The sequence below is a fragment of the Chionomys nivalis genome, chromosome 1 (genome assembly GCF_950005125.1).
Source record: "Chionomys nivalis chromosome 1, mChiNiv1.1, whole genome shotgun sequence".
Taxonomy (NCBI): domain Eukaryota; kingdom Metazoa; phylum Chordata; class Mammalia; order Rodentia; family Cricetidae; genus Chionomys; species Chionomys nivalis.
In genome coordinates, this window is record NC_080086.1 from 86,471,615 (window position 1) to 86,495,669 (window position 24,055).

Below are 24,055 nucleotides of genomic sequence, written 5' to 3' on the forward strand. Positions count from 1 at the left end.
TATTGTCTTTTTAAGATTCATTTCATTTATATAACTCTGTGTATGTATGTGTGTAAGTATAGTGTACTTTTGTACATGTGTGTACAAAACTTCCACCTTTTTGTATTGGGGTATAAAAGCATATGAAAATTAAACACAGGTGAATTCAGTACTCAGTGTTCACTGAGTTGCCCTCCCAATTCTGTACTGTGCCTCTGTGTTTCTTTCACATCTCTGTTTCTCCTACCTAACATTTTTAATCCAGATGCCCCTACCATGAAACATATGAATCTATCGTGGCTGGTCTTCAACAGAATTCACTCCAATGTGTAGACTATGACAACATATAAGTGCCAACTAATACCATTCTAAAACTTCCCTTTTTAAAAGAAACTCTTTACACTTATTTATTTATTCGTCATGTTAGTGCTCATGTCATATTGTATGTTTGGTTGTTAAAAGGTAACTTGCAGGAGTCAGTGCTTTTCTTCTACCATGTGAGTTCCAGAAATTGAACTCAGGTCACCAGACTTGGTGGCTAAGCGCTGAGACATCCCAAAGACCCATAGAATATTCTGGATAATAGATTTTGCTGCTGGGACTAGCAGCATACACCTTTCATGCCAGTACCTGGGAGACAAAGGCAGGTAGAACTCTGTATTAGAGGCCAGCATGGTCTAGATAGTGAGCCCCAGTCTAGTCATGGCTACATAGTGAGATGCTGTCTCGAGGAACAACAACAAGAAGAAGCTTTTGCTCTCAACCTTCTTCAACAATATGTTCTAACTAATTGAGAATTCTTGCTTATTGTCTCACTTCTTGAAAGGGGGACAGGATTGTATGTCCTTTTGTTTGCTCTATGGCAAACTCTAAAAACAGAAAGTTTTAAACATCCAGTCATTCTTTGACTCTCTTATTCTTTCCAGTCAGTCTGCTATGTCTGTGCCGGGCCAGGTCCTCTACTGCAGGGAGCAGCTACCACTGTGTGACTTAATGCATTTACAGAAAACAAGCACAAATTCCATAAATCAGAAGATGTGCACTTCGCTTGCTGCGGCCTTACCTAACTCACCTTTTTGACTTTGTAATTCATCTTCTTTCTGCTCTAACATTAATGAGCTTTTGACATGCATAATGAGAGGATTCTGCCCTCAGGAAGGTGTCTAGAATGCTCAAGAGGTCAACACATTCAAGCAAATAAGTCCTTTAAACAACATCCTTTGTTATCGCAGCCAGATTTAATCTGATTTTTTAATTATTGTTTTAAAAGATTCCAGTGCTTTTGAGCTGCTTTTCATCTATGTTCTGGTCAACCTTGAAAACTGAGGGTGGCAAAAGCACTCTGGCTGGGGTGATGAATGGTCATTATCTTTGTGTATGCATGACTGTATTTATAAATTTCACTGTGATACAGCAGATTCTAAATAACATAAACTAATGGGTCATTGATAAAGCAAACCGTGAGGTAGCATCCTATGTGTTCTTTACACTAACTGCCACAAGTGCTCCTCAAGTAATCTTAAAAAATGCAGAATATCTCACTTTGGATTTTATCCTACATACATAATGTGGAAAAGTCATGGACAAAAAATAGAGAAAAATAGGAAGAAAAAGGAACGAAGTGCCAAAAGTGAGAATCAAAGCCTCAGAAACGTTTGTCTCAATTTTTGACTAACAAATTAGACAAAAAAATTTCTAAATAGACTAAAACCTTTTCTTTTTTTTTCTCCTGTGGCTTAGAAAAAAACTGGAGAGAAAGATTTTAGGAAAATGATTACTCAGATTGACTACAGTTTTGTTTGTTTATGAGCCTAAAAATCCGCAACAGAAGGAAAACATTACATTTCCTGTAGTCATTGTGCTGGACAGTTTAATGTCAACTTGATACAAGTTAGAGTCATCTGAGAGGAAGGACCCTTAAATGAAAAAATGCCTTCATAAGATCAGGCTTTAGGTAAGCCAGTAAGGCATTTTCTTGACAGTGATTTTTGTGTGAGGTCCCAGTCCATTGCGGGTGATGACACCCCAAGACTGGTGGTCCTGAATTCTATAAGAAAGCAGGCTGAACAAGCATGGAGAAAAAGCCAGCAGGCAGCACCTCTCTATGACCTCTACATCAACTCCTGCCTCCAGGTTACTGCCCTTGTGAGTTTTCATCCTGACTCCTTTTGATGACATATGGTGATCTGGAGCTGTCTCTTTCCCCCCTAAGTTGCTTTGGTCACTGTGTTTCAGCATAGAAATAGTAACCCAAATTCAGACAGCAATGCATGGATAAACAGCATCAGAAATGATGCGAAAGCTTAAAAATAGACACATAAGTCACAGTAAAGAATTTTAGCAAACAGATGATGCTTTCTGTGCTTTAGAGCAAATAACCACCGCTCATTTACTGAGGAGCTGAAACTAATAAAGGTCCCTGTCTTTTCTATTTTTCTCTCTAAAATATGCATACATACTATTTATCTCATATGGCATATGTACATTAAAATGAATTGCTCGAGAATAAATATTTGAACAAAATTAAAATAAAATCAGTAGTAACATGCTTTATAAGTAAAATTGATTGAAGCTGGACTGTTCACTAGTAAATTCTGAGAGTTTTTTTCAAAGGGTATAAATGATGTGTGTTCATGCACATACACACATGCACTCTCTGGTCCATGCTTGTGCATATGGAGAGCAAAGGTCAATGCCTTGTGTCTTCCTCAATCCATCTCCTGCATGTTTTTTGAAGCTGGGTGTCTCAGTTAACCTAGAGCTTGCCAGCTCTGTTACATTGACTGCACAGCAAGCCCTACTGATTTCTGCGTCTCTGCCTCTCAAGAGTCATAACTATAGAAGAAAATCACTGTGTTTGCCTTTTAGTGAGAGTGTTGGGGATCTGAACTCAGCTATTCATGCTTGCATGACATGTGCCTCCCCCACTGGAAAAACTTTCTGTTCCATAAATAGCATTTTTGAAAGTTATCATTGCAAAAGTTTGGGTCTTTTTGAAAAAGGTATATTATAGTTCAAGTAGTGTTCTTGTATACCATGTCTCCCTAAATTTTCTTTCCCCCTTCATATATATACAAACTCAATGATAGATTGTCTTTACATTGAAAGCTAATATGTTCTCATTTCTCTAAGGATTGATATTTTGAAAGATTGTAAATGAAATAACCTCTATATCATCTCACCCAAGGCATAAACCTAGGCATCATCTATAATTACTTTTTCTCATTACTTTTCTTACTCTCAAATTTCTTTTCAGTGCTCTGAAGACCTGCCAATTGTCTCTGCCTGTTTTCATGTAGTGGTTGTAGCCTGATCCAGATCTGTCCTAAGGGGTGGTGTGAACCTCTTCACTGGAGCTTCTGTCTATTCTGTCCCCATCAGAGGAGCTGCAAAATGGCTCCCTCACTATAGCTACAGACATCTGGAGTTACAAACTTGCTGCTTAAGGCACCATAAGAATACCTCATCCCATTAGGAATCATGCTGTTTTAGTTAAGTGACAGTTATAGGTTTTTCTCAGTGATCCATGAATTCATTAACCCCTGGTACTTGGCTAAGTTTTCAGTGCCAAGAATGATACCCCTCTTGTTGAGTAGTTCTTAAGTCCAATCAGAGAGCAGTTGGTTATGGCCAGGGTATTTGTGCCACTGCTTAATCCTTAGGGATATCATTCCATACTGGTCTTTGTGGTTCTCAAACATCATAGCTAGATAGGAATATTGGTTGCTAGTCTTGTTTGGAAACTTGCATGGTGCCTTCTAGTAAACGAAAAATATCTGTAGGCTTTCAGATCACTTTCAGATCAAAGATCTTTGGTCCTTGTGTCTGAAGTACATGGTGTCTTCAGCGATCAAGACTTAACTTAGCCACAGATATGTATAATTCTCATTCATCCTCATAGAAGTTTCTCTTTGCAACAGAAAGAGACCATAACAGAAAGCTACAACCAGCCAAAATCCAGGGTTGAAAGACCAATTTACAAAACAACTTACACACTCAAGGTTCAGAGAACATTGTGGAAGAGGGGACAGAAAGATTACTATTGCCATAGGATCAAGAAATATGCTGAAAGACTGTCTTTTAGTAATTTTTGAAGATGCACCCAGAAGGTCTTACCAACATGAGTGCCAAGAAATTATCTGTACAAGGATGATGGCACTAGATGTGACTAAATGGATCAGGCAAAGATCATGAAGACTCTGTCCTACACAAACAACTACAGGCAACCAAGAAATGTAGAGAGTGAGAAAATTAGTATTCCCCAGGGAAGAGTACACCAACTGTTTATCTATATTAAATGGTCAGTTTTGATAACATACATATACAGACTTAGCAGGTTATATTTAAGAATACACAGGTATGTACAGATACATATATAAATATAGCAACAATTAATGTAAAAACAGATCATGTATTTTTATGAGCATGAGGAAAGTTAATTGGAGAACTTTGAAGTAAGAAAGGAAAGGAGGGCATGATGTAATAACATAAAATAAAATAAATCATAGAAAATAATACCTTATACCTCAAATTAAAGGAACTATAATATAGCTTACAAACCCTTTCTAAAGCTTTCTCTGTCTCAGAAAATGAGCAAATGAGGACCAGTACCCTCATTTTATCTGCCTGTGTGTTTATTTCTGCTCTTTCTGACATCCTAAATTTTTTCCTCCAAACTGTGAGCATCACCTGGCCTCTTGTAAAACATTCTTTTTTCTACATTCCTAGGACTCTGTCCTTCCTTTCTTGGCTCAAACCTCCTCATCATAAACAGCATTCTGTGATAAGTAAGACCTCTAGTCATGTTTTTCCAGAGCAACTGACATTTCTTCTTATGCAGAGCTGATCACACTTGTAATTATTTTTGATATTTCTATTTTTCCCTTATTCTGTGATCTCAAAGTACAACATATGGCAATACTTAGTCAATACTTATTGAATGAATATGTTACCTTTAAGAACTGGAGGCGTTTCAATGCTTTTGGTATTCAGAACATACTATATCAAACATCAACATGTTTCAACACATTTCATTTAATGACCAGCATAAACCAATATGAGATAATATGCTGGTACTTACAGAAATATCTGGAACATTAAAGTTTTCTAGTTTTCTTCATTATGAATTAAAAGTAATTATGATAAATATTTAAAAAGAAATAGAACAATTAGGCTAATATAAAAAGAAAGTACTTAAGGAGCTAATGAATTTTAATGAACTCAGAATATTTATATAATTGCTAGTGATTTTTATTTATAATTACAGTTTTTAATGAAATATTTTGTAGACTTTTTTATTTGCACTTTTTAAAAACAAACCTGTTATCATTTTCTTTCTAGAACTTGTATCTGATTTCATCTGAAAAAGTTTTTCTTTTGTCAATTTCTTTCCAAACCAGATAGTTCTCTTCATGGGTTCTATGCATTCTGAAAAATTAATCAACCTTTGTCATTGTACACATGATTGATTCCAGTAGAGGTGTCAGCTAGAGTATCTCACCATCTGGAACATCTTCCTCAGAGCTCTGCATATCCCAGCTTGTTACTTTTTAGTCCTTGATTGAGATGTCATGGGGTCCCTCCAACACTTTCTAATTATTTTCTATTTTAAGGCAAGTCCCTCAGGAACCAGCTCTGTGATAGAAATTTCATTGTACACAGTTTGTTTAAAGTACTGTGGAGAAATGACATCCAAGTGACTAGAAGAAACAAAACAGGGTCAAACAGGAGGTAATGTCGAGAAGCAAACACATGATCCAGGGGTAGTCTGTAGGTATAGCAAGATAAAGGAAAGAGAGGGGATTGAACCATTCTAGTTCATTAGTGACCATTGGGTATAGAATTCTTTCAGGAAGAGGGAGGAGAAGCTAAGCAGAAACTCAGACTCAGGTCTATTGTTGTGTGCTGGTGGCAGACATGGCATGTCCTTCTCATGAAGTGTGACTATGCACCATAATATGGCACACTTTTCTCTATGACTCTGCAATATCCTGTTTTCATTACGTTTGGGTTCCTTTACTATCACAGGTCTTAGAGAACAGTCTTTTGCATAGTCAATATTCACTCAGTACTAGGTTCTAAAATTTAGGGTAATGTTAAAAAAGACTTTGCAGGATGAATTCTATAATACAGGCATGTTTTCCCTATCTTTAGTAAACATCTGTGGAAAAAGTGATGGATATATGAATGATATGGGATCTGCATGCTGTGAATAGCATTGGTTACTAAAGTAACTGCTTTGGGTCTATAGCAGAGATATAGGGGAGCAGAGCTAGGCAAGAAAAACTAAACTGAATGCTGGGAGAAAAAAGGCAGAGTCAGAGAGAGAAGTCATGTAGCCCTGCTGAAGCCAGGTGGAACATTAGCCGGTAAGTCACAGCCACGTGACAATACACAGATTAATTGAAATGGGTTAAATTAATATGTAAGAGTTAGTCAATAAGAAGCTAAAGCTAATGGGACAAGCAGTGATTTAATTAATACAGTTTCTGTGTGAGTATTTCGAGGCTATGTGGCTGGGAACCAACAAGCAGCCTCTCTCCCTCCAACACATGAATAAAGTAAAATATTTGCAGTCATTTTTTTTCCTTACAACAAATCTATGTTGGAGTTTATTGATAGAGAAGTGAAATGGTGGGTTCATTACAGTTGACTGGGAAAGAGAGGTGATGAGTAAGTGTGCAGTCATTTCAATACTAAGATTCTTAACACTATATCTAAGCCAAGGCAGAATGCCCTCAGGCAGTGGCAGAATTCTCCACCTCACAGTGGCCAGAAATAGAATGTTCAAAACCCAGGGTGTGGTTTAATCTGACCCAAAGCAAGTACCTAAGATTGCGCAGCTCCTAATGTAGGTTCCAGACACAGGCAAGACACGTGAACTGACCCAGAATAAGAAAAAAAAACATAGCCACACAAGGAATCAAGAACCACCTGTGTGAAGAGCTGAAGGATGCCATAGTTGCCCTAGCGTAAGACCATAGACATAGCTACCTACCCATGCAGGAGGCCTGAACCGTAACACTATAGAGTACCTGACACTCAGAGCAAGATTCAGTATAGAGTTTCTGATCCTACACCTCAACTCATGAAGTAGAGTTGTAGAAGGAACAGCGGGCTATGTTCCTGCCATCCAGCTCCTCGCCGCCTGGCTAGCTTATACTGAGATTAAATATAATCATGTACACCTCTCATTTCCTTTCTATAATTCTCACATATCCTTTACAACATGGCTTCTTCCCTATTCCTGTTTTGTTTTTGTTGGAGTAGTTTTGATAATCCATTAAGTACAACTAACTCCGCCCATATATACTTGAGTGTAGCTTCCCACTGGAGCATGGGAAACTACGAGGGACAACACCCTCAAAATAAGAATGATTCTCCCCCTTCAACAGCCATTACCTCAGGAAGGGATGGGGCCTGAAAAGCAAATGCCTCCATTTATGCTGGAATTATAACTGGCATGATGCTATGTAAATCTTATGCAGATAAATACAGCTGCTGTGAAGTAGTTAGTGTGATAACTATACCATATTCAGAAGACAGAATTTCATAGTTTTCCTCTCCATACTCAGGAAATAAGAGGGACTGACAAACATGTCCCATTTAGGGTTGAGTAAGTAGTCTCTTATCAGCACCTTGGCCAATTATGTATCTGTGCAGTGACTGCTACCCCACCGCAAAAAGAAGCTTCTCTGCCCAAGTTTGAGAGCAACACAGATACATAATTGGCCAAAGTCGTGTTATCAAATTACCATCTAGATATGGGCATATTCATAAATATCTAGATGGTAATTTAACAACATGACCATTTAGCAAAATAATAATTGAAGGTTCTATCCTAGGACCTATGACTGCCCTAGGCTGTGGTTCTTGCTTTAATGTCTGTCTGTGAATATCTTCTTCCACGTTCTATTACTGGTCAATACCTACTGATTTTACATAGCCAATTAAACATATTTGAAAGCTCAAATTCTGTTATGAAACATCAACAAATTTAGTATATTGCATGTCCCTTCTTTCTAACAGATACACACTGCTGCAGTTAGACATAGGTTCTCATGATAAAAACTGATATAATCTTTATAATAACACAAATTTCTATTCCCAAAATTTTAAGGTATTTCCCTTTTCTGGAGATTAGCTTTCTATATCTTAAAAAATGGGGAACTAGATTAGATTATTATTATTAAATAAGTTAAAATAACATGATTAAAAAGGTTATTTTTACATCACTCTAAAATTATGCAACTAAAAATCAGAATTTTAAGTATAAAAAACAAGGATTCTCTGTTCTACAAATTTGAAAAAAATATCTGTTCAAGTAATAACCTGATGTATTTAATTTCTGTAAAGACTATTTTGTAAGAAAATGTGTATTAAATAAATTAAACATGTGGAAGTGGAAGTGAATGCAGTTAGGCTAGGAAAGTTTTAACATGCTTTAAGAAGACAAATTGATAACACTAATTTTATTTGCAAGTAATATCTACATGTACTTGAAAAGCACATAAGAAGTTTTCAAAATTATCAGATTAGTCGAAGCAAAATTAAATATCAAAACCTTTCCTATATAGAATACATATTCCATTCATGATAGCATATTTGTATGTATATACATACACAGAGCACACACACACACACACACACATATATATATATATATACGATACACTTACATAGGAAACATTTAAAGACTTATACATGTGCAAACAATATATACCCATATATACAACATATACATACACACACACATATATATATAACTCATACACATATACTTAGATACAGCACAAACACAGATACACACATATACACACAATATACACACATACATAGATATACATATAAACACATATATATAATATATATACATATGCATATATACACATACACTTAAATACGTATACAGGACATTATAAATACAATTAGGCCCAAGTACAATGGAACAATGGAAGAGAATCTAAATCTTTAGGTTTGATTTTAAATAGGGAATAATATAGATGCTATATTGTAGAAAGTTCAGTATTTAAACTTATAGTACCCCGCATTTCTAGTGTGTAGGAAAGAAAAGGAGTTCTGCTGTGGGATAATGCTTTTGTACCCTATAAAGATTTGTCACTTATATTGGTTTAATAAAGTGCTGATTGGCCAGTAGCCAGGTAGGAATACAGGTAGGGTGACCAGACTAGGAGAATTCTGGGTAGAGAAAAGGTTCAATCTGCAGTAGTCACCCAGACACAGAGGAAGAAGATGAAAATGCTGCATTGAGAAAAAGTACCAAGTCAAGTGGCTAAACATAGATAAGAATTATGGGTTAATTTAAGTTGTAAGAGCTAGTTAGTAATAAACCTGAGCTAATAGACCAAACAACTTATAATTAATATAAGCCTATGTGTGTTTCTTTGTGTACTGACAGTACAGGACAGAAATTTCCATCTACATTCTTCCTTTACCTCCTGTTAGCAAACATCCCTTTTATTTGTAACGTATTACCATTTCCAATGCTAGATTTCAGAGCTAAAACAGGAGTCAGTGAAAATGACATCCTGTCATTTCATTGGATACTGTTGTCATCTGCATTATCTTCCAAAGCTTTTGTTTTATCCTGGTCTTGGGAACATAATTAATTTGGGTCAGAAGATCATTTTTATTTTTTATCTGTACTCTGCATGCTTTATATAAAATGAGCCAGTATTGTACACCTGTACAAAGTGTGTATAACATGCCTTTGACATAGATTCACTGTGTTCACATGACTATAGTTCCAAATGGCATCACTGCAATATTAACGTCATAATAAAATTTCAGAAGTCATTTGTGATGTGCGTGGCTATTCTCTTACTAGGCTTTGCCTGTCCTTTTCCCTTGGGCTCCCTCATTGTTAATTACTTCAGCCTCAATTCTCAGCAACTAAACAGGGTTAACTAGTCCCTGGGCTTTGGTTAAGTATGGTGGACCTGCCCACAGCCACTCTGTTTTCCTGAGTTGCTATATGCTAAACTCTCACGATGTTTTGGTGTGTGTGGTGTCATCATTCCCAACATTGGAATAGGATGACCCAAAACACTTCAGAGGAAAATGAAAAGATATAATTGAGGAAAATTAATTCCATTCTTTTAAGGTCAATTTAAACTGCAAGACAAAAATATAATGTGACATCAAACCATCATTATTGGTTAAACTTAGTTTCCTGGACATGAAATTCATGCATCCCCTTTTAAAATGAGATAAATCCTTGCAGGTAAAAATGCAAATAGCCCTTCAAGATAATACTTCATAATTACTGTGCTGAATAATTCCTTCAATTATAAAAGTACAACAGTATCTTTTTACATCTCAAACAGTAAAAGTGAAACACCCATATGTTACAGTTTCTCTGTCCTTCCTACTGCTAGTCCCACTGAGGAAGCATCTCCGAAGCAGCGCCCTAGGCCACAGTTCCCTCTTTGTGAGAAAGTTGAAAGAGAAAAGATAGATACAGATTCCTGTGTCCTCTTCAAATTATGAATTAATAAATTGGCAGACCAGACTCTGGTTCCACATCCCTTAGAGTCACACTTGCCAGCTGTCTACAGAGATGGAGTCAGGAGATTTTGGCAACACCTTAATTTCTATTTGCTTTATTCACTTACAACAACAACTACAACAACAAAAACCCTGTTCTTCTGCCAGTGTATTCGACACATCTAATTCTTTAGAACTTGGTAGACGCCTGAATTCTCAGCCAAGTGAAAGTAAATGATAAAGCAGAAATGGGAGCAACAGAAACATCAGGCTCTTCTTCCTCTGAAGGAGCTCATCCCTTCACTTCCTGTGCTTTGTGCATTCATTTTACTCCCAATGCTACATATTTTCTTCAAACATTTTTCTGTCTTCTCTAAATGTGCGCATATTTCAAACAGCTATCTATTTTTTCCTTTCTGTTACAGGAAATAAAGGCGAACATATGAGGAAAGGGAAAGGATGGGTAAGGTAAACAACATAAACCTCCTCATGGCTCTGTCTCCTTGTGTAAAGGGTACCGGAGAAATTTGTTTGTTTTATTAATCATTTTGCTTTAAATCAAAGAAGCTGCCCGAGACAAACGGAGAATGTCAGCAAGGACGACATGACAAAGGGGCTAATCAACTGCGGTGTTCGTTTACCACTGAGGAAAGACAAATGGCCTAAACCACCTTCTGGGGATGGAGCAGGTTTCCCATCCCAGCAGGTCACACAGTGACAGTGAAGAAGAAGGATACAATTGGTACCAAAATAGTTGACAGTGCAGCAACGTCTTAACTGTTTATGAATCATGTCTTTTTTAAAGATAAATATCCTCACACCCAGTGGCTTATCTTGTGTTACTCAAATGAGAAACAATGAAACCTAGTGTAAGAGTTTTCAGCTGATCGTGTGGTCGATAAATCAAAGGACAAAGAAACAATGTTTTGTGCCTTGTAATATTAAAAAATAAACAAACAAAAAACCCTGTTTTTTTTACCCTAAAGGCACACCATGGCATTTAAATTTCACACACTCCAGTTTTCTTTTTGCATAACTGATCTTATAAATAAGATCTCTTTTTTCTATATGTCTTTGTCTTTTATAAACACTGCATCTGAGTTTGCAGTAGAATCAGTAAGAAAGGACACAAACTTGTGAAAGACACCTGGTCGCACACACCTCAGCCAGCTTTGCCTGACAGTGCAGAGCAGTGCAGTGTTGCACACGGATAATTACCTTCTTGATAGTTTCCAGCATGGACCGCCCTCCCTGCCAGGGCTTTGAGTTTTTTCTGATACAGGACAAGCTCGCCATGCTGTGCCACTTGCGGTCCTCCAGCTTCTTATGGAAAGCATTTGCGAGCAGAAGCACCGTGTCGTAGATGTAAAGGTTAGAAATCTGGAAAGACATTAGACAGCGCTTATCAGACCCTCCACCACAGCCATCCACATGGAAGAGGGCACAAGCTGGGCAGCTCGCTCATGCTCACAGAGTTTCTTACCAAGAAGAACGTTTCTCTTTTTGTTCCTGAGGCTGTTTTGCCACTAGAACAAGGTCTATCTGACTGTATACCTCAATTGCTTTCCCAGAATTTTTGGTATGAAAGAGAAGATTTTTTTAAAATAGTAGCTTTGACAGAGGCAAGGCTATTGTCAGTCTCAGTTCTTAGAAAATCCGTCATTCATTAGAGGCCTTTATTCCTCTCTAAAGAGGCAGCTATCCAAGAGATTCCGATGGGAAGGGACATTGAATAATAATTCTTTCCAATGTGTCAAGTCTCTAAACTTTGGTTATTCCTATGGAATCAACTATCAATATTGCATCAACTCTGATCTTCCATGAGTGTCATAGGACCCACGGAGGGAAGCAGTGACTTTTGTGTGCTTGTGGAGAAGTTTGTAAACATGAAGGACATTTACCAAAAGCATTCACAATCAGAATGTCTAGATGCATACGAGGTTCTGTGCTGATCCATAGACACTCTGACGCATTGTCGGGATAACCAACATGTAGCTTGTACCTGTGTGCTGTTACTGTTTGGTCTACAGGAACCACAAGTCTTTCTACTCCGATCAGCAACCAAATTACAGCTGAGTTTTCCTCAAGATCTATCTATAGCAATCCTTAAATAACTTTTTTCAGAGCTACACTATCAATTAATTACCAAAGCTGCCTAATTTTTAAAAAGAGATTAGAATTTATTCAGGAAGAATGAACATGAAAAGAGGTAAAAAGTCAATAAAAGTTGTCAAAAGTTACATTCTTGCATCTCAGAAGGAAAACTTGATGTAAAATCTAACTGAGCAAGAGAGGTAGTGATAGAAACTCATTTCACCTTAAAGCACTCTGGTTTTCCCAAGCTTTGAAGTGTTACAACATCAAAATTTTTCCCCCCTAAAAACCAAGGAGCGGCTAAAAGGATTGTCAGTGATTGTAACTAGTCAAGAAGGAAATTGACAATGTCGTCCTGGAACACTACAGAATGTTGCAGAGAGCCAACCATTGGGACAATTAGAGTTTGATGCTATGCATAGCTGTTAGACAGAACTTCCCGGTAATACCTTGTGGGTTTCCTTTCACATCTCAGAGAATCTTTAATCATCTTTGTTTGTTAGGCATCTTTTTATGTGTGCCATAATAGAAACTCACACTAGTAGACATGGGTATTTATTTGAAGAGGTTTGGAAAATGCTTGTTTACTCTGTGAGACTGAAATGTTTCTTATAAGTAACTACTGGAGTGGGCTGCTGTTACTATCACCCACACTGAGAATTATTGGAGGAACTAGGTGAGATTGGCTAAAATCTATTATGAATGAGGTGTGAGAGCTGAAGCTAAAAGTAGCCTATGAATCCAAATTTATGTCAGAAGAACACTGCAAGGAACCAAAAGGAAAAATGTTAAAGACAAATTAAAGATGAGCGAGTCATATCCAATAGCCTATGGCAATCTTTTGGCAGAGTTTTCAAAATAACTTGCAATCATGTGCCCTTCTCAGCCTGTCCTGTGCCTTCCTCACACCTGCTTCCCAGCCTGTCCTGTACCTTCCTGACACTTACTTCCCAGCCTGTCCTGTGCCTTCCTCATACCTGCTTCCCAGCCTGTCCTGCACCCTCCTCACACCTGCTTCCCAGCCTGTCCTGTGCCTTCCTCACACCTGCTTCCCAGCCTGTCCTGTACCTTCCTGACACTTGCTTCCCAGCCTGTCCTGCGCCCTCCTCACACCTGCTTCCCAGCCTGTCCTGCACCCTCCTCACACCTGCTTCCCAGCCTGTCCTGCACCCTCCTCACACCTGCTTCCCAGCCTGTCCTGCACCCCTCCTCACACCTGCTTCCCAGCCTGTCCTGCACCCCTCCTCACACCTGCTTCCCAGCCTGTCCTGCACCCCTCCTCACACCTGCTTCCCAGCCTGTCCTGGACCCCTCCTCACACCTGCTCCCAGCTTGTCCTGTGCCCTCCTCACACCTTCTTGCCAGCCTGTCCTGTACCCCTCCTCACACCTGCTTGCCAGCCTGTCCTGCACCCCTCCTCACACCTGCTTCCCAGCCTGTCCTGTGCCCTCCTCACACCTGCTTCCCAGCCTGTCCTGTGCCCTCCTCACTCCTGCTTCCATCGCCGTCTCTATTCGCCTCTCCCTTTGCTTTAAGTGTTCATGTGAGGTGGCATGAGAGAGTCCCTCCATGTGCCTTTTCTTTCTCTGAATTAAATTCCTTTGTTTCTCTTCAAAGATTACACTGCAGAAGAGACTCCTTCGCTGATAATTCTTTCTTTTGTCCTATGATATAGTCAGTCCTTTATTTAAAAAGTAATTTGCTGCATGATAGTTTCGTAGGGGAACGTAATACATACCTGGTCCTAGTAATGCTTCCTCACTCTGTTATCCTTCTCTATCCTGATGACTCATCCTCTTAATGTCCTCAACCGCCTATTCCATTTCTGTTCCTTCTTTGATTCACTGTGTTTAACCAGAACCACTCTCTATACATGGTATGAGGTTATCTACTGAAGCAGGGGAAATCATGTCAGTCCCCAAAGACAATGGCTTCTTCTCCCCTGAAGTTCATGACACAGTCATCCTTCTTGTGGTTCCAAGAACTCTGTTCATCCCTCTATTAAAACTTGATATAGTGTTAAGTTTTTTTCCAAAGTTGTGAATGGAGATACATGCTGTATGTGCTTTCTTTTCTGTACTTTTGGTTTCTTATGTATCTATTTATCTATCTATCTATCTATCTATCTATCTATCTATCTATCTATCTATCTATCATCTATCTATCTATCTATCTATCTATCTATCTATCTATCATCTATCTATCTATCTATCTATCTATCTATCTATCTATCATCTATCTATCATTTATTCATTTTTATTTCCTTTTTGTTTGCCAAACAGACTAGAATATACTTGGATTCTGATGAACAATATTCAAAATAAGTAAAAATGATAAAAAGAAAAAAAGGTGAATATGACAGAAGTTAAGACATGAGAAATTTGCCAGGACTTTGCCATATCTGACACTTTAGTCAGATAGTATTTTTTTTTCATACCTAAGGAATGTTTTCTGAGTAGCTATGCTAATCATGAAGGCAAATGCTTTGATACTGACATGTGATAGATGTCTTCAATCCCTAACCACTTCTTTCCATGTGTCCACATTGCAACCAGCTGGGCCAGAAATGTGTGCCGAACTTTTCTGACCTGCTCGTTTACCTAGTCTGTTTCTTCTTTCTCAAGCAGGTACCCAGTCTCCTTCGAGTCTCATGTTCTCTCACCTCCTTTCTAACACCATCTACTGACCTTATGGTCACTTTCTTTATGAGATCTTTGACTCCATCCACACCGTGATGCCGAGCTGCTTCTCAGCGTTTAAAAAGGCGTTTTCAAGTTTTGTACACACATTCATACCTTCCCCATAAATGACTATCTTAAACTATAGTGTATTCCAAATCTAAGAATCTTGCACTCCAGCCTCCGTTCTCCCAGAACCTATTCACTTACTCTTTACAGTTTTCCTGCCACAACACTTGTTCCCTGACGCCAGCAAACCTCCAGGAACCATCTGCCACTTGCCCTAGAATACCCTCTGCCCTTCTGCTGACTACTGCCATGTACACTTACTAGGCTGCTTGTCATGTCACATATCTTCCTCTGTCTGTCTCTTATTTCTACTTTCCATAAGAAGATTAGTAACTAGAATTGACACATTCATGCAGATTGAGCTGCCTAGGAGACGCGAGTGGGAGACGATCTCTCTCTTGATCTTGGCAAAGTGCTTTTGACACAGAGTCCGAGACTGTATTAAAGTGCTTCACAGCAGACTTGACTTGTACTGTGATCAGATTGAATTCGTCGTCAAAGTAACAATTTTGAGCAGCTGTCAGACCAAGGCACTTCCACTTAGATTATATGTAATTGGCTGTGGGACTACTTTATTTCTATGGAGTTTCTACCTTAAGGATTATTACAAGTCAATACTAACAATTTTGACCTTGATTATGTAATGCTGTTAATCTTTCTGTTATAGGTTTATGTCTTTTACAATTTTGTTCAAGTGGAGATTGACACTTGGAGAATTAAGTTGATGGACAGAAGCTCGTCAATGACCATGGAGAGGATGTTCGCCTAGTCAAGCTTGCAGGTTCTGATTCCATACTTTTCATACTGACAGTAAGAGGACAGCTGGTGGCAGGCTATAGACAACAGAATGTACTCAGTGCCCCAGAATTCGTTTAAAGTATGTTCTAGGTAGATCAAATCTTATAGACGTGATAGACAAATGTAGGTAATTAAATTTCACTTGGCTTAGAGGAGAAAATATAGTTTTGTTGACAGATTATTTGAAATACTTTAACATATTCTATAACTTATATAAAAATGATTAGTATTGTAGACTATTAAAATTTAGTATACTAATCTTAAAGGAGCTGTTCTACTTGCTGTGAAAACTGTAGTTGTGATTCTATCTCTGGGACTTTGATCCTCTTACCAGTTTCTTTTTTATTCCTCAGTTACCGTGGCATTGTGATCACATCTGCTAGGTTACTGAATGCTCCATCCATGATTTAGCAAGTCTTGTTAAAGCACTGAGGTAAACTCTTAACATCTCCAATCCTGTGTATTTTCTAATGCACTGAAGTACTTTTTGTAATGACTTTTTCTTGTGTAAAGCCAGCTTTCTATTTCTAAGTTGCATTCTCACCCTTAACACTATCAATTGGAAGACAATTTTTCTTGGAAAAAAAAAATGTAGGGAACCTTCTTTGTTTTCTTCATTAGCACCCAATCTAAGAAAGCCTCAGCGCACACAGAGGGCTGCTTTTCTCAAACTCCATTGCTCACATTGTCACTGTTACTCATTTTGCAACTTCAGTTTATCGTGGATTATTTGGCATTTGATTACTAATTTAAGGATCATGGGATTTGGCTTCAGTGCTTCCCAAACCTGTCTACCCTTTCTGAATATATTTAAAAGGTATTAGCTAGGAGACCACCCCCCAGGTCCTTGACTCCTCACCTTCTCTCAGCATGTGGATCAGCATGATGGCGAATCCAGTTTCTAGCTTTGGTGGACACCTGGGCCCTATTTGCACACTGAGTTCTTAAGCCCTACTTTTAAGTGGACACTACAGAATGCTGAGATAAACATCTGTCTGTGGTCCCACTCTCCTGCGGTGCTTCACAGAGCTAAGCTGAGCAGGCCTCTTTTCCTAAGGAGCTCTTCACTCCTCAACCATCAGCCAGTGAGAACCCAGTGAGAATTTAACGCAAAGGATCATTCGATTCAGTTGCTTTTTCTAACTATCATGAGATGAAACTTTAGATGTAGGAAGGGTGGAGGAAAGTCCTCTATCTTCAGTGGTGCTTTAAACGCAAGAGTTCTGAATTCATACTCTTAGTTATGTAAATCTTCCCATATAAGAAGAGAGGGGAAACTGCAATATTGTATTGTAAGAGAGAGAAAAAAAAAACAGAAATAAATTTTAAAAACTGTTGGTTAGTTTTCCTTCTCACCTAGCAAATATTTAGTATAATTTTATCATATATAACAAGTAAGTTAGTGTGCAGTTAGTGTGCAGCAAACTATTCTCCCCTTCAAAAAAAAAAAAAACCTGAATTGTTTTGTTCTCTTTCATATGTGGATTTGAGAACAAAATGAAGAAGTGGATAAGGCAGAAGGGGGGGTATCTCTACAACCCCTGCCTATGCACTAAGTGTGGGGACAGAGAGAGATACTTGCTCTGTGGTTAACTAAACAAAGGGTTGTAATTTTAGGTAAATGCTCTTTAATGTTCTCTGCTTTCCACAAATGATAACCAACGATGTTTCTCAAATACAGTTGATATTTCCTGCTACACCCTAGGCCAAAAACAGCTTTTAATATTTCATAATATTCTAAATTAATTATTTTGTTTTCCTTCCTACCATTTCATACCAGTTATGTTTATAATGAGTTACAATGCAAAGAATCCATCACAAATGTAAAATTTAAAGTGGCACCGACGTTTAGACGGGCATGTTAAGGCTTTAGAGTAGCGTACATAGAAGAGGCTAAGGCTACACTCCTTTAAAACCCTGTAAGAAACAGCAAATGGAATAGGCAATAAGCCTGGAACCACAGGCTTAAGACCAATAAATATGAGGAAGTGCTAGGGAAAATAACAATCTTCTTTATAACCTGTCAGTGAAGGAGGGGCTGTGGAATTAGCTATCAAAGACATGGTTTTACAAAATTACCTTATGAGATATTATGGGAGATAAATTAGTTTTCCTAGGTTGTGTTTCCACATAGTTCAAATGCTTTACTACTGGTATTAAAATATTTTTTATACTAAACATTTTAAAGGATTACACTTCTGGAATACATGTTATCTTCCTGATTTTTAAAATTGATGCTGACTAATCTTTGCTGATATCTAGCATCACCTTTTAAATATTCTCAGGTGGTGCCCAGCCCTACTGCGGCACACATGGGACTGCTGTATTATTGTGCAACTCTGTTTTTCAGTAAAGCCCCCTACTGAAAATTTGTAAGTGAGTGTGTCAGATTGATTCTTTCTTCCTCCCATCTTTTGCCTGGCTGGAGAACTTTACCAGGGTCCTGCTGCTGGTACCTTTCTGTAACACTGGCTTCCAATGGGCAGACTGACATCTCCACTAGAAGGAAAAAAATATGTGATAGGATTTTCCTTCAAAAAAAACCAAATATGTCTGAGTGAGTTGTCTAAAGAACAGCCCCCTGCGTAATTTCATGAACTTGGTGTTCTCTAGTCTTTGATACAGAAATTTGTGTTTAATAATGACATTCTTTCTATAATTTGGATGGTAAGGGGACCACTGTCTCTTGTGTGAGTCTGACATGGGCACACAGCTCCATAGCACGTATGAATTTTAAATGTTTTCTTTCTTTTTCTGTTTTAAAGTTAAGGTCTTCAACCTAGAGATTCTTTTAAAAGAGAATAAATATCTATGTCTTTTATGCCATGGAATTCAAGCAAATCTATTCACTTAATACTTTGAAGTGCAGCCTTGGTTGTCAATCACAGTCCCTACTCCAGGAAATGCCCTGTATCTGCTTACTTAGAAAGAAGTAAGATTTACTTATTGTGTTTTTATTAATAAAGTGGGCATTATTTTCAACAATAGGATCAAAGGGATCAAAGACAAAGGCTCTTTGCACTCCCTGCCAAAGGCACTTAGATGCCAAGGGAGGGAACGTGACCAAGAACAATAATGCATGCCACCTCTGTCTGGTGTCACTCAGAGATGTCATCCCAGGCCCCTAAACATGCTCCCTGGGGGACACAAACCGTCCTTTCGTACAGACCTCCATATTCTGAGCGAAGGGATCTTTGGGATCACACAGTGTTGAAGAGATTCGATGGTTGCCACGGAAACAGCGCTGACTTATATTCTGGGGAACTGGAAATGTCTGCCGGATAATTGTTAACCTTCCAATGGACCTTCTGACAAGTTCCTGGACATCCACATCATTTATTTCCTGAAAGAAAAGAAGTGGAAGGATTAGCAAATTCTTAAATATAGTAGAAGAAACAGAAAAGAATTGCTGAGCAGTTATCTGGAGGTAAAAAGAAATGTGCTACCCTAACACAGCTGTTTCATATTTAGTTAGCATCCAAATGAAAGTTATGTGCATTATATCAAAATGGTGAATTTATTCATATTTGCTTTCTGTGGCTTTAAATTATGAACATGGATACCTAAACAAGTCTACTTGGACCAAATAGCTTTGATATGCTTTATCAAAAGTAATTTAATAGCTAATTATGCTGAAAGCATAAGAGAAAATATTGAAAGTTCACAAAATACGATTCAATTATAGTTTATGATTCATTAATATCTTTCAAGATATTGTTTGTACCTAAGAAGGGAGATGCAATGTAAGAATGATCCATGTAGCAAAAAATAATAAAATAATAATCATGGTTTTATACAAATTAAGCAAAGACATTAGGAGGATGCACTATTTTATAATATGTTTATACTGATGTCCACAGATGTTTCTTAGTGGAAGGAATGGATACGCAGTAACTACTGATGAAAGAATTATCTTCTTGCTGTGGTTGTTACATATATGTACAAAGTTCTGTTGATTAGCATGGAGTGAACCTAGTCAATAAAACCTAGCACTATGTAAATAAATTTGGCTTTGTGTATGTGTGCTTGCAAAACTCTAAGAATGCATCCTTTACTCCCCATACACGTACATTTCAAAATTAGATATGAAGATTAGGCCCAATAACAGACGTAGAAATAATAAGAAATGATAATGTTTTGTATGTGTGTTTCTTGGAATTAGAACAAAAGTGACAAACACAAATTTCAGTTTCCCAGCAGTCCTTACTAAAGCGTGCTCCATCATGTCCATTTGGAACCTTTGAAGCCCATGAAACTTTTGTGACATACAGATTATTGCTGTGAATCAATTCTTATGCAATGAAAATAAATTATTTGACATGGGATAAGTTATGGACTGTGTTGTGCCTTCCCGCACATCCAAGGAACCAATACTGAATGATGAAGAGAAACAGGCACCGACAAGTGCTAATTTTCTTTTTGTCCTTTAGCATGCCAATTACAAATTATCATTCTTTGTGGTATGTTAACCAGAAAACTCACCCATTATGTATGTTCTTTATGAAATATAGGTTTTTCTAAAAATAAAATAGCACCTGCCATCAGCTGTATGCACAGAAACATCAGGAAGTTCTAGGCACTAATCCTCAGTGCACCAGAAGCAGTTACTTTCAGCAGTTTAAATGCCATCTTTTCCCCTAGTCTGTATCATTTCACTGGCCACCTCAACTTTGTTTGGTAAAAGCTAGGTACTTTGAATTTTCCATTATCTGCTCACAAAGCAGAATTAAACAGTGTCTGGTCAATTCTATTTTCATATTTGATTTTAATCTGGAATATTTTAAAGGGCATTAGCACCAATATTGCTGCACCATATTTTTCGGCATATTGTACAGCAAGAGAGTTTCCTAGAAGGTAGTAAAATATACACTGAATTTTAAAAAATAATATTAATATTTCATTCTTATTTCTTAAGTAAATAAGTATTTACCTAAACTTATTAAACACTACCATCTGCATCTTTACCTCACATGGTGATGAACTACAAGTCAGCGTATCAAAGTGAAAATCTGTAGATAATAAATGCCTGTTTATTCTTTTAACTGGCACCTCATTTTCTTCTAATAAAATGGTGCTGAATCACTGTTTACTAACATTCAATAAATAAGAATCAAGGAGATTCAAAGTTCTTTATTCAGGTTATTTTTATTCATGTAAGACTTTAGAAACGGCATATAAAAGAAAAGAAATGATGTACACTAATTATATAAGAAGCCACATTTCCTTACAGGAATCATTTAGATTAATATTCAATGATGATGGCAATAAAGATAATAAACATGTCAGCATTTATTGGCTGATAGTTTAAATTATAAGATCCTCTGTCCCAAGATGCCTCCTAAGACCCTCCATCTGGAGACAAACCCTCCTTCGGGTCTGTCTCTGAATGCAGAAGGAGCTGGTTGTCATCTAAATGCTCCATAAAATAAGTTCTCAGTTGTCCAACTTGAAGTAAATCTGAAGAAATGCCAATTTGAATAGAATATATTTTGCATGCTATTATTTGAGGAAGGAAAATGAAAGTCATTTTCAGGGAGGAAAGAATCCGCCATTCTGTGGGAAACTGACATTTTACTTCCAATTGTAGCTTTGCTGCCTGACCTCCTAAACAGTTTCAGAGTGGTGTTGCCACCTGATGGGGACATACTTCATACTGACTGGAACGTTTTGTTGCTCTACAGAAGTGCACTTCCAGAGTGGCAGACACAAAATCATACAAACATTTAATGACAAATGATCGATCAATCTAAACCATAAGTGCTTGCAAAACAGGAAAAACAATTCCCTCAGTGAGTGGCTGTGTTAAATTATCAAACTCTTGTGCATACATGCTCTTCAATGCTCTATTCTTTTTAAAGTAAGATTTAAATTGTAGGATTTTAAAAACAGTCCCATGAAAAACTAATCTACGGAAAGGGAATGTTCCTTGAAGTCCCAACACATCAAATATGTTAATTAATTTCTATAATGGGATACAGAAATATTCTGATTTTAAATACTATGAAGAATCAGGAATCTAACATTGCCCTTGTTTCATTTGCTTACATATATTTATGAATATACAATAATAATACTGCAATAAGAGCAAACAGGTGACATTTCAGTTTTACTTCCTTAGGAACAAAGCACAACATTATTTTTACAAAGCCTAATTACTAAAAATCATAAATTATTAAAAGTTGAACTGATATATCCAAGTAAATATTCAGTTTTACATTCATAGTTTAATGTAGCCTGGACTCTAATCCATGTAAGGCCCACCATGGGAAAAGACAAAGGTTACCTGAGAAGAACACAGACAGATATTGCCCAGAACAAATCCTTTAGAATTTAGTCATTCCTGAAACCTTGAGGTAGGTCAACTTCGGGTTGAAATTAATAGAAATGGTGGATTAAATCAGTTGACAATCTGAACTGTATTAATTATTTCAGAAAAAAAATAGCTTATTAGCTGTCTTTTTTGTTTGCTCCCTCTTTCTCTCTCTTTTATCTTTTCACATCTAATAAAGTTCCTGGATCACAGTAAATACTCATCAAATTCTGGAAAAGAGAAATTTATTACATAAACCAGTGGCAAAGCTTTCCAAATCATCCTTTAATAGAATCAATAGCTGAAATTTAATATTAGATCCTAAGGATTCATTGAAAATGATAAATAATCCTGACATAGTAAATTTCACTAATGAGATGCAGCAGTTTGCTGTGGTGCAATTTGAAAAGCTGTTTTTTTTTTTTTTTACTATTATGTTTGTGTTCTTTGTGCTGTAGCAGAGATGACCCTGTGACATTTTCAGAAAGTCCAACACTAACATGAAGCAAATTTGAAAACACTACATTGGAATCTGAAATAAAATCAGAAGGGAGAGAAACATAATGGTAATTAATTTCTTGTTTATTTATTAATATAGAGTTCAATTCATTATCTAACTAGGGAAACAGTTCAATATATGTGTTTTAAATATATTTATTTTCAATGTTAAAACATTTTTTATTAAAATTTCAAAATAAGAATTTAAACCACCAAATAAAGGCTTTGTCTTTAATATATTTATCTTCCATCCTCACTGAGTAAAAAATACTGGCTTAAACTTGTTTAGGTCATTGAATAATATGAGGCACTGAAAGCCAGTGTTAGCATCATCAGGGGATACAGGAGTGTGGGAAGCATTGCATGAGAACCAGATGAGATCCTATCTACGTTTTGATTATTGTAGTCATTTGCTTTAGGGGCCTAAAGTTAGCCTTTCACTGACATGGAAAGTCTGCGGTGAGGTGAATCCGCTGAATGTAGGGAGAATAGAAATGCCATCACCAAGTTCTAACTTGACTGATTGATGATGTGGGATTCCCCACTGTATGCTGTGAATACCATTGGTGAATAAAGAAACTGCCTTGGCCTTTTGATAGGGAAGAACTTAGGTATGTGGGGAAAGCTAAACTGAATGCCAGGAGAAAGGAGGCAGAGTAAGGGAGAAGCCACGGAGTAGCCACCAGAGACAGACATACTGAAACTTTCCTGGTAGGCCACGGCTGATGTATAATCCCCTCTGTTTGTTGTGATTACCATTAATGAATATATAAACTGCCTTGGCCTTTTGACAAGGCAGAACTTAGGTAGGTGGGGAAGATGGAATGCTGGTGGAAGGAAGGTGGAGAGAGAGATGTCATGGAATCTGCCAGAGTCAGACATGCCAAATCTTTGCCTGTAAGCCACTACCATGTGGCAATCTAAAGATTAGTAGAACTGGGTTAAATTAGTATAAGAGTTAGCCAATAAGAAGTTCAAGCTAATGGGCCAAGCAGGGTTTTAATTAATGTAGTTTCTGTGTGGTTATTTTGGTTCTTGGTGGCCAGGATGAACAATCAGTCTCCTCCTACACACAACCTCACGGTGATGCACAAATAAATGGAGATGGGTTAAATTAAGATGT

General features: G+C 37.4%; 1 protein-coding gene across 3 annotated transcripts in view; it reads right to left on the reverse strand.

Annotated features, from left to right (window-relative positions):
* Positions 1–24,055, reverse strand: part of Grid2 (glutamate ionotropic receptor delta type subunit 2) — a 1,426,614-nt gene that overhangs the window by 595,100 nt on the left and 807,459 nt on the right. For all 3 annotated transcript variants that reach the window (XM_057772140.1, XM_057772147.1, XM_057772131.1), the window contains exons 6-7: positions 19,294–19,467; positions 11,704–11,865 (exon numbers count right to left, since the gene is read on the reverse strand). In XM_057772140.1, coding sequence (XP_057628123.1) covers positions 11,704–11,865; positions 19,294–19,467 — 336 coding nt within the window. The remainder of the gene's footprint in view (positions 1–11,703; positions 11,866–19,293; positions 19,468–24,055) is intronic.